Here is a 12,128-nt window from a genome sequence, read left to right as displayed (position 1 = left end):
CCAGGGCCCAAAACAGAACCATTTCCAGATTGGCCAGACTTCTCCACCCTTCCAAATCAGATAAGGCACAGATTTTAGACAAAAACAAATTCCATTTTCAAAGTTCTCTGCTTGGCGAGCGATCTGGGACTGGCCTATCTGATCACCGAGCAGCACCGTGCGGACCCTGCGTGGGGAGCAGACAGCATACTCAGCAGTAACAGCACAGTGAGCTTCTCCCCCACGTCGCTGGCAAGGATCGGGGTACCAGCAGGTTCAAGTACACTGAAAAGTTATGAGATACCCACGCAGTTCTCGTTATGTAACAGAAATACTATAATTCTGTCTAACAAAGACTCCACTCCCAAGACCATGGCTAGGAATGTCCCTTTCCAGAGTTACTTTATTAGGAACCACCAAATCTTTTCTAGAATACACTGATCAACTGGCCACAAGAGCTGTTTTCTCAGATTGGTGTGGTGAAATTCTGTGTGCGTCCTTATGCCCATGAGTGACAGGTAACCCTACTCTATATCCAGGCAAGTCGGGGGCATTAGTGGACACAATACGCCTGCACCCTACTTCATCTGGGAAGCCATCCCCCTTTTTTAGGGCTCTGGGCCTCAGAGCCACTCCTTTCTCAGAACTACTGTACCATCTGTTCTTTCTACTGTTTCTCCTGCAATGCCATCATTTGCCCTTAATTAATTTTGTTATTTATTTCACAAGCATACCTTTCCTCTCTAGTTTAACCTGGAGTTCCTTGTTTTGAACACTGCAGAATAGAATGCTAGCTTTACATAAATGTGGGCTCCCATTGTGAAAATATCTGAAAGACTTCTTAAATAAACTCCATTTCAGCAAAATGTAAATGGCCAATTCCCAAGCATATAGCAGTAACTTGGGAATGCGTTGCCTTTCCTCCTATCTCACATAGTTGAAAAAATCAGGTTATCAAGCAAAAGAAGAGCTTAACTTTTGGCTATTTCTGCATAAGCAAGCATTCAAAACACTAATCAGTTTAAGTAGATAACATTCCCACAGTGCTAAGGTCTCTGGAAGAACACAAAGCCATTGTGTACAAACCAAATTAATTACCTAAGAGAAAACATCTGAAGATATGAGCGCCAGCCAGGAAAGTGGGAAAACAAACAATTCTGCCAGACCCTGAAGTCCTGTGAAAGCCTCATGAATTCAACTGTTGAACTCAGAGCAAGACACCCAGGGTTAGATCGATAACTATGGGATTGTAACATGACCACAGATCTGCGGCAGTAACACTTATGGTATCTGGAGAGTAGAAGACATTCTGCCAATTAATAACATCTCCATGGAAAACAGAACTTAGCCAAAAAAGATTTGGCAGTTGATAACTGGAGACGTTCCAGTGTCCGTCGGTGGATTCTAAACAGCCAATCTGTGAAAGTGTCCCTCAAGGAGATGTGGAAAAGACATGTCTCAGAAGCCATGATTTCCACATTTCTAAAGCAGCTGACACTCTGTCCCACTTAGGTAACTTCAACTCTTTCTGAGTTATGTGGTTCCTGTTCTCCTACTTTTGAAAAGAGGTCAAAAGTCATTTAACTTGTAGACATTAGAGAATATAGCAGAACCGCTCCTAGGAGAACCGTAGGCATCCAGCAGGAGCTCAAAAGCAGGCCCGTGACCCGAATCACCAGAGTTACGTTCTGTGATTCTAAACCCTCAGTTCATTTTGCATTTACACCTGGTTAGCAGCACGCCAGGCCTCGCTCTGAGAATGGATGGCAGTGGAGAAGGACCAGTGTCTCTCACTGATGTGCTGGCCGAGAATCAATGTCTGTTCTCTGACCCTGGGATGAGAGGGGGCCCCACGTCGGAAATCCCAGCTCAGCTGTGCTCCAGTATCTCAGGCCATTGAACTGATTACTTTAACATCGGTTCCAAGACAATTAGTGGAAGTTTAAAATGTCCTCTTTCCGTGGGGGGAAAGGACCTCTTCCTTGGTCATGCATGCTACGTGAACCATGGGACCTGAAATATTTCTGCTCAAGAGAAGACAGATCTTCACGTTTTGTTGAAAGGACATAATACTAAACCATTTAGCTATTCTCCTTGATTTCAAAAGGTCTTCTGAATTCATTTGACAATCACAGTCTTTTAAAACAAAATTCAGAATGGTTTAACCTACAGCTTACAGGTATTTTATTTTAAATACTCTTTCTTTAAGAATAACGTAGAAAATCCAAAGTGGGTGGGCCTGGGTGCTGAGGGAGTAGAGTCACCCAGGAAAGGTCACAGAGGGCCTGGATCCCAGATGTCTGGTCCACTTGCTGGGAAATCTTCTCGAGGCTTAGCAAGGGGGAGAGCAGAATCCTACTCCTTCCACCCAATCCCAGCAGGAGCACTGGGGCTTTCCAATTTCAAGGCTCAGGTTGGTTGGTCACGGTGTGAGGCTGGCCTCAGCCCCAATCACAAGGAAGGGGGCACAATCTAATGGCAAGTCTTCACCCTCAGTGTGCCCTAGACCTTCCAGCACCGAAGTGGGAAGCTGGCCCTACAGCATGTTTCCTGGTTGAGATAAACACAGACCTGTGCGGCCGCCACAAGGGTTCCCTCAATGCCCAGTTTTGAAAAAGAAATGTTTCAAGACCCTTTCCTTGCAGGGTTAGTGTAGATGTTGCCCGTGACTCAGAGGTGGCCCTGCCTCCTCTAATGACGTTTGAACTAAGACCCTGACTAGCCGTTCACAAATCGTGTTAAACGCAGCCAAAAATACCTGGAAAGCTCTACCTAGATCAATCTACCTGGTTACATATTAACGGGTGGATTTTTGTTAAAAATGAAAATGAAGCAGGCTAGAAAGCATATGCACAGAATAGAAAGTCTGAAAAACCAGAGCCGTGGGGGGAGTGCCACCAGGGTCTGCAGCTGCTGGATGGTGGGGGGTGGGGGGAACCCTGGAAGTCACTGGAATAGACCTTGTTCTCTTTGAGAGTGAGTCACACGACCCCTGCCCCTCCAACCCTGATGCTTTAAGTTACAAGAAAAACACGATGGTGTTGATACAGGCCTTCATTTCCCATTTGTTGACATAGGTTCTACTTTTTATAGTTTCAAGAATTTCTTTGTTAGTTCAGTGTGCTTATGTGTATAATTCAAGTTAGACCAAAAGGAAAAAAAAAAAAAAGACCCTCTGTGGTATGGACATACTTGCCCCTACTGTGAAATACTCATGAATGCACACCAGAACCAGCCAGGAGAACTTGCCAAGTAAGATGAACAGAGCACAAAGGTGACTTACGGTTGATACGGTTGGTAATGAAAGGTATCAATATATTTTCATATACTGCATGTATTCAAAAATGATCCAGGTAATACTGGTGTCACCAACTAGGAGCATATCTTTTTTAAAAAAAATAATGTTGGTACTTCCGCAAGTGGCTAAAAAGAAACAAAACCATTTTCTGTACAGAATTCTCTGCATTTTGAGAGAGTGAGTCTGCAACCTGACAGGCCTCCAGCAGGCCACGAGCAAGAGAAGGGGCATCCTGGCTGGGCTGACAGCCCCCACGCCTGGCGAGCAGGGTTCTCCCCCACCTCTACCTGCCTCAGGACCCCACCTGTGACAGGCCAACTGGCTTATGGGCCATGTCCTCTCACTGCCACACCTGGTTTCCAGGGCCACTCCAGGCACTTTCAGGATCCTGCACTGCTGCTGGGGAAAACCAGGCACGCACCCTCTCTCGCAAAAAACTAAAATGCACACACGATCGCCCTCCAATGAAAATGATTTATCCAGATCCATGATTCTCAAAGGGGAGGGAGGACCACTTGCTTAGGAAAAAAATATTTTAATTTGACACTTGGGGAACAATAAATATTTACTGTTTTTGTAAATAAATCTGGACAAGTATGTTATGAATTAAAAATTGGTTAAAAATACTAATTTGAATAAAGGCCCTCAGGTGCAATAGAAACTTTTTTTCTGAGAAAAATGCTAAACTTTATTCTTATACATGGAGTCCAAAGAATACTATTGGCTCAACAGATTTTCTGCCAACACACATGTCCTTTCTTGAGTCAAAAAAGGAAATAAACCGAATCCCTTTTTCCACATTGCTTGCCACTAATTATCAGTCTTTGGGGAACTGCTGTTGAGATTTCCTAGATACGTTAAGCCTGGTTTTGCTTCATTTATATCATTTTGGGGAAATTATTAAAATAGTAATAAGGCTTTAACACAAATTGCTGATTACTGGGTTAGGTTTAATGTCATTTCTAATGATTTCCATGTTGATGGCAATTCAAAACGAACCGTTATTTCTTAAGCTTTGGCCACTTACCTTCTGTCCCTTCACTCCATGGCAGTCACACTTCCCGCAGCCAGAGCCAGCACAACCACCCTGGAAGGAAGAGAAAAACGTCTTTAAATAGAAGAACTCTTGCAAATTGAGGTCACTTTCTGAATTGAAATGATTTTGGCATCTTCACTCATTTATGGGAAATGTCCTACCCTGTTATTATGAGCATGACCTTGAAATATGAGATCTGGATTTGCTCTAACGGGGTTACCACGTACATGCCCTGTGGCCCCTCTCTGTTGCCCTCACAGATGAAACAGCAAGCCCAGAGTAGAGCAAATCAAAGCATTACTTGGTCCACAAAGGGAAGGCTGTCTTTGAAATTGCCTCCCCAGAGGTTATTTTAACGGGACATCACGCATATCTGCGAGGCTACTGTTCTGATTCAGGAGTTTCAGACCGAGACCAGGGAAACTAAGGACCTAGGAGAGCGGAGTCCACGCTTTGTCCCTCGAATTCCCAAGGACACACAAGCATGCAACAAACATTTGTGCAAAGAGGAAATAAATGAAGGAGCTGATGTTAAGCCCAACCTTAAAGAACTGATTTTTAATTCAGGTAAAGCTTGAGTGAAAAGAACCCAAGCATGTAATAAAAGCTGCAGAAGAGGAACACTCTCCAAATAGATCACATATTAGGCCACAAAACCAGCCTCAACAAATTCAAGATCGAAGTCGTACCATGCATCTTTTCCGACCACAATGCCAGGCAACTAGAAATCAACCACTAGAGAAAATCTGGAAAGAGCACAAGTACATGGAGGTTAAAGAACATGTTTCTAAACAATGAATGGGTCAACCAAGAAATCAAAGGAGAAATCAAAAAGTACATGGAAACAAATGAAAATGAAAACACAATGGCCCAAAAATCTCTGGGGTGCAGCAAAAGCAGTTCTAAGAGGGAGATTTATAGCAACACAGGCCTGCCTCAAGAAGCAAGAAAATCTCAAACAACCTAATCTTACACCTGAAGGAGCTAGAAAAAGAAGAACAAACAAAACCCAAGCCCAGCAGAAGGAAGAAAATAATAAAGATTCAAGCAGAAATAAATGATGTAGAAACTAAAATGTAATAGAGCAGATCAATGAAACCAGGAGCTGCTTCTTTGAAAAGATCAATAAAATTGTTAAACCTCTAGCCAGACTCCTTTTTAAAAAAGAGAGGACCCAAATAAGCAAAATTACTAATGAAAGAAGATAAATAACAACCAATATCACAGAAATACAATAATCATAACAGAGTATTATGAAAACTTATATGCCAACAAATTGGACAACTTAGAAGAAATGGATAAATTCCTGCAAACATATAATCTACCAAAACTGAAGCAGGAAGAAATAGAAAATTTGAACAGACTGATTACTAGCAATGAAATTGAATCAGTAATCAAAAAAACTCCCAAAAAACAAAAGTCCAGGACCAGATAGCTTCACTGGCAAATTCTACCAAACATTTAAAGAGTTTCTGCCTGTCCTTCTCAAACTTCCAATAAATAGAAGAGGAAGGAAAACTTCCAAATTCATTCTATGAAGCCAGCATCACCCTGATACCAAAACCACATAAAGATGTCTCAAAAAAGTGAGAACTACAGACCAATATCCATAATGAACACGGCTGCAAAAATCTCAACAAAATATTAGCAAATCCAACAATACATTTAAAAAATCATTAAACACAATCAGTGGGATTTATTCCCAGGATGCAAGGGTGTTTCAATACTCACAAATCAATCAACATGATACATCACATCTACAAGAGAAAGGATGAAAACCATATGATCATTTCAACAGATGCAGAAAAAGCATTTGACAAAGTACAACATCCACTCATGATAAAAACCCTCAACAAAGTAGGTCTAGAGGGAACATACCTCAACATAATAAAGACCATATATGGAAAACCCACAGCCAACATCATACTCGGGAGGGGAAAACTGAGAGCTCTCCCCCTAAGGTCAGGGACAAGACAAGGATGTCCACTCTCACCACTTTTATTCAACATAGTACTGGAAGTCCTAGCCACAGCGATCAGACAATGTAGAGAAATAAAAAACATCCAAATTGCTAAGGAAGAAATAAAACTCTCACTATTTGCAGATGACATGATACTATATATAGAAAACTCTAAAGATTCCACCAAAAAGACTACTGGAACCAATAAATGAATTCAGTGAAGTCCCAGGATACAAAATCAATGTACAGAAATCTGTCGAATTCCTATACACCAATAGTGAAGCAGCAGAAAGAGAAATTAATCATTCCATTTATAATTATACCAAAAACATAAAATATCTACAAATAAACATAACCAGAGGTGAAAGACCTACACTCTGAAAAGTATAAAACACTGATGAAAGGGGGAAACAAAACCACTGATGAAAGAAATTCAAGATGATACAAAGAAATGGAAAGACATTCCATGCTTATGGATTGGAAGAACAAATATTGTTAAAATATCCATACTACCCAAGCAATCTATACATTTAATGCAATCCTTATCAAGATACCAACAGCATTTTTCACAGAACTAGAACAAACAATCCTAAAATTTATATGGAACCACAAAAGACCTCAAATAGCCAAAGCAATCTTGAAAAACAAACTGGAGGTACCCTAATTCCAGACTTCAAGTTATATTACAAAGCAGTAGTAATCAAAACAGTATGGTTCTGGCACAGAAATAGACACATAGATCAATGGAATAGAACAGAAAGCCTAGAAATAAACCCACAATTACATGGTCAATTAATCTTCGACAAAAGAGAAATGAATATACAATGGAAAAAGACAGTCCCTTCAGCAAATGGTGTTGGGAAAACTGGACAGCCAAATGCAAAAGAATGAAACTGGACCACACTTTCCTATACCATACACAAAAATAAACTCAAAATGGATTAAATGTGAGACCTGAAACCATAAAAATCCTAGAAGTGAGCATAGGCAGTAACTTCTCTGATGCAGCCGTAGCAATATCTTTTTAAATATGTCTCCTGAAACAAGGGAGATACAAGCAAAAATAAGCTATTGGGAGTACATTAAAATACAAAGTTTCTGCACAGTAAAGGAAACAATCAACAAAACTAAAAGGCAACCTACTGAATGGGAGAAAACATTTGCAAATGACATATCTGATAAAGGGTTAGTATCCAAAATATATAAAGAACTGATACAGCTCAGCACCCAAAAAAAACAAACAACCCAATTTAAAAAATGGGCAGAAGACATGAACAGACATTTCTCCAAAGAAGACATCCGGATGGCCAATGGACAGATGAAAAGATGCTCAGCACCACTCATCATCAGGGAAATGAAAATCAAACCTATAATGAGGTATCACCTCACACCTGTCAGAATGGCTAAAATCAAAACAAGAAACAACAGGTGTTGGTGAGGATGTGGAGAAAAAGGAACCCTTGTGCACTTTTGGTGGGAATGCAAACAGGCACAGCCACTTTGGAAGACAGTATAGAGTTTCCTCAAAAAGTTAAAACTAGAACTACTCCATGATCCACCAATTGCACTCCTGGGGTATTTACCCAAAAAATACAAAAACACTAATTCAAAGGGACACATGCACCCCAATGTTTATAGCAGCATTATTTACGATAGCCAAACTCTGGAAGCAGCCCAAGTGTCCACTGATAGATGAATGGATAAAGAAGACATAGTATATACATACAATGGAATACTACTTAACCATAAGGAAGAATGAAATCTTGCCATTTGCAACAACATGGATGAGCTAGAGAGTATAATGCTAAGTGAAACAGAGAAAGACAAATACCATAGGTCACTGGTACGTGGAATTTAAGAAACAAAGCTATAACCAAAGGGGGAAAAAGGGGGAGAGAGTGAGAGACAAACCAAGAAACGGACCCTTAACTATAGAGAACACACTGATGGTTACCAGAGGGGAGGTGGGTGGGGGCATGGGGATTAAGGAGTGCACTTATCATGATGAAAAAAAAAAAAAGTAGCATCCCATGTTAAAAAAAAAAAATACTGGAGAGGAAGGGAACTAATGTATTCAAAAGCCCACCAGGTGCTACAAACAATCACCTATCATGTTGTTTGACCAGCTAACAGTCATACTGAGGTAGTGTTACCAGCCCCATTTTACAGATGTGGAACTGACTTTGGAGGTTCAAATATAACATGCTAAGACGAGGTCGACACCAACTTCCATTATGTAAAACTGCCAACACATTAAAAGACCCAAGTATGATGGTGCCTATGTACATCTGCAGTTCTCTTAGTCAAACCCAAATTTTACACCATGATAGACACAGGTGCCATAGTCAGAATATAAGGGGGTGTGACAAGAAGAAATTTAGTTAATAAGCTTTATTAGAGGCTGTGTATTTGATCTGAGATTAAATGAGTATTTAAATTCTGCTTCAAGTGAGAATAGTTTCTCAAACATAAGACAGTACTATGAATAGTACTGTGATCATGTGAAGTCTATTTTTTTAACAATATACTCAAGACTTAGCCCCGTTGCCATGGAGATCTTCTTCATAAAACAACCACATCTGGAGATATTTACTTCATAAAGTGAAATCTGAACAAGTGCCTCCAAGACAGTAAGCTGTTATTAATTTTTATATTTTGGAAATGGGGACGATTGACAACAGTCCAAACAGATTGCACAGATGATGGGCCTGTTTCTTTCCCTGACTCATATGTGGGGCAACTTTCAGCATGCAATCTCGTAACCTCCTAACAGTCTAAATCAAGCCATGTGCACAGTTTTGCTTCACAATCTGGGTTTTGGTGTCCACTGAGAGTCGTCCAAAGAGGGGAGGTCAAACTCTTAAGTCAGTGCTCCAGAAGGTTCATCCAAAATTCCCAAAGCCAAGTACTCAGAGACCCAAGAGCCATACCCCACACATCACCATCTCCTGCCTCAGCCCCACCTGACGGCTGGCTGGCTGCACCCCACCCGGGCTCCCATAGGGTGGGTGATACGCCTCTCTTGCAACACCTGTCCAATGCTTCTCACAGCCTTTACTTGTAGGCCCACCACAGGGACCCTGAGAGCACCTGGGGCCGGCCTAGAGTCCCACCAAGCTTGATACAAACCGTATTTCATTGACACAGCATAGGCTGGAAGACCCGCGCTGGGAAACAGAGCAGAGCGCAGATGAAACAGTGATTCGTCATCAACTATGAAGACATACAGGAGCTTCAGAGTTGTTCAAGCATTAATAAACGGGCGTCTTAGAATGGAGGAAACAGAGCTGTGGCTACCCACCACTGGTCGTCGGCTGCTGGTGGTGCTGGCGGCCATTTAACCAACCCGAAGAACAGGTACAGAGCAATCCAACCACACGGTAGGTCAGCTCCCAACAGATGAGTGCCTCACTAGCAGCACTGTGGGTAAACACTCCAGAGAGCAGGCCGCGTGCCGACCATGGGCCCAGCCAGGGAAGTGGGGGGCTCCCAGAGCTGCTGGGTGGGCCCCCAGACCAGGAAAGCCTGGTGGGGGAGGCTTCCCAGTCCCTGGGGCTCCGGGTCAGCCTACCCCCCCCCCCCGGGCCCAGCCCTACTCCTGCTCCTGAGCCAGGCTCAGGAACACGCCTCTGCTCTTTAAACTCTACTAAACCCTCCCACTCCTACAGATGCCAGAAGGAAAAATCAACCAGGCTAAGATTCATTTCTCTGGTAGGAAAGAAACGTCCACCTACCACCCAGGCTTAGTTGGCCGAAACCCAAGAACAGCCTGAAGCAGGACGGGCTTGTCTACTTTACAGGTCAACAAGGTTTCTTCTAAACTTCACAGTAGCCAGAGAATCACATAACTGAAGCTCAAAATGGCTATTTGGTGATTCTGGATTTTCTCTTCTGAATTGCTGATAAAATCTCAGAAGCTTATCTCCATTCAATTTGAGGGAAGTTATAAACATGAATTTCCTGGAACTGTTCCCTTAAGCTCTCAGCAAATGCTTTCATTGCAAGGGACACCAGATAAGAGGTTATAGGGCCACAGCTGTGGATGCTGGGGTCAAGCTGCTTCTTGTGCCTCTGCTATAGAAACACACCCCGCGTGTGTGCGTAACAAATGGCCAGTTTTATCTCGGGCAAGGCTGCAGGTCATAGCAAACTTTGGGGGCAATCTGAGAAGACAAATAAAGGACTAGAGCCTTAATTATAGGCTCCATCATAGGAGTAAAAGACCCTCAACCTGCCCCTACCAGCTTATACTGTATATCAAGCAAAATTAAAAAAAAAAAATCCCAAAGACATTCATGGCTCCTTATCTGCTTTATTCTTGTATGAAATTTTATTACCGATTCTAGCCCAAAAAGACAATTCCCAAGAACTGACCATTCTAATACTACATAAATTATGGTCAGCTTTTCAGAACTGAGGGCATTTTTAGACCATGATTTTTGTTTCACATTCTGGGTGGCCTAGCATTTTACGTAAATGGCCCTATTAAAAAAAAAACCCTAATTTTTAGACTGACAAAAATCATAAGATGCTTGCTTACTTTGTTAAACAAGTCTACTTTGCTTTCTTTAAAAGTGTTTATTTATTTAAGTAATCTCTACACCCAACATGAGTCTTAAACTCACGACCCCGAGATCAAGAGTCACATGCTCCTCTGAGCCAGCCAGGCGCCCCTAAAATCTATTTTGACATATCACTATTCTGGTCCTTACCACTGCTGTCATACAATGGCCCATGCTGGATATCACTGTGGCACACAGACATATTTTAGTTGTGATTCAAGGATGCACTGCAAAAAAAAAAAACACCAGGGACGCTCTAAGGACCCCTTTTCAATCAGGTGTAACGCATGACTTTGCATTAAAATAAGAGCCTTAACTGACGCACATCTCAACTGTCCACGGTGAATTACTAAGTTTAAAAGGGCAAATAAACTATATGTTACTCAGACTCCAAATGTCATTGGTGACCTAACATGTTAAAGCCTATGGCACAAGTATCGTGATTTCCTGGGGAATTACATTTTGTATCTGGACCTCTCAGCAAAATCAGAAGATGTGCAGGGTCTCAGAGACTCCGGCAGCTCCCTTCTGGCCACAGATCTGAGGGAGCTGATGAGGGCTGCTCATCTTTCCCAGCGTCTGGAACACATCGGGCCCCATCAACCAGCTCCCATCCAGCTGTTCCAGATTCTAGAACGGGAAGAATTTGTACAGTCTGTGAAGTACTCATCCTTCTTGTTCCTGCCTTTCCCCTCACTGGAGTACTCCAAGTACCTCAAGGAAAGCCTGTGCTTTCTTCCTGAAGTCACGGCCAAAGGAGCTGGTCACAGATGCCCTCCACTTGAAAATGGGTATGTGGCTGAAGACCCCAAAGGTCAGAAAGTTGTGAGTGTTGGTCTGTCTTGTAGAAGTGGGCTACGTATGGCCAACACTAGAGGGGCCTCCCAGACGGTGGGGAGAGGAGAACCCCAGACAGCTCTCAGGGGGAAGACACCACATCTATATCCCCAACGGTGTAGAACGACCAGATGAAAACCACGTCCCTCCTGACGGTCCTTCTAGCCTCTTCCCAGCAGACCCTACAGCCACTAACCTACCACTGAGGGTAGAAGAGGCTACGAACAGAGCAAAATACGTTATCGGCTCTGAGTGACTTCTGGCCGAGGCGCAGGTGCACACAGACTTCTGTGGCCACCTGAAGCGAAAACTAATAATACAACGTGAGAGGAATGCAAAAGGTACAAAGCAGCCCCTAAAACAAGTGTCGTTTCTAGTCTGTTCCAGTCTCTTTGTACTTTTCAGGACACGACAAAATAATTAATATTATACACATTTTCTTCCATGCCCCAACTT

The 12,128-nt window shown here is 42.5% G+C and overlaps 1 protein-coding gene across 1 annotated transcript in view; it reads right to left on the bottom strand.

Annotated features, from left to right (window-relative positions):
- COL4A1 (collagen type IV alpha 1 chain) overlaps positions 1-12,128 on the bottom strand; it is a 137,741-nt gene that overhangs the window by 73,610 nt on the left and 52,003 nt on the right. The window contains exon 2 of the mRNA XM_045772974.2: positions 4,305-4,364. Within this exon, the coding sequence (XP_045628930.1) occupies positions 4,305-4,364 (60 nt within the window). The remainder of the gene's footprint in view (positions 1-4,304; positions 4,365-12,128) is intronic.

The sequence above is a fragment of the Ursus americanus genome, chromosome 10 (assembly GCF_024610735.1).
Source record: "Ursus americanus isolate L20-20 chromosome 10, mUrsAme1.1.p, whole genome shotgun sequence".
NCBI lineage: Eukaryota > Metazoa > Chordata > Mammalia > Carnivora > Ursidae > Ursus > Ursus americanus.
The sequence above is the reverse complement of the archived record's forward strand: the minus strand, read 5'-3'. Positions and strand labels throughout refer to the sequence as shown.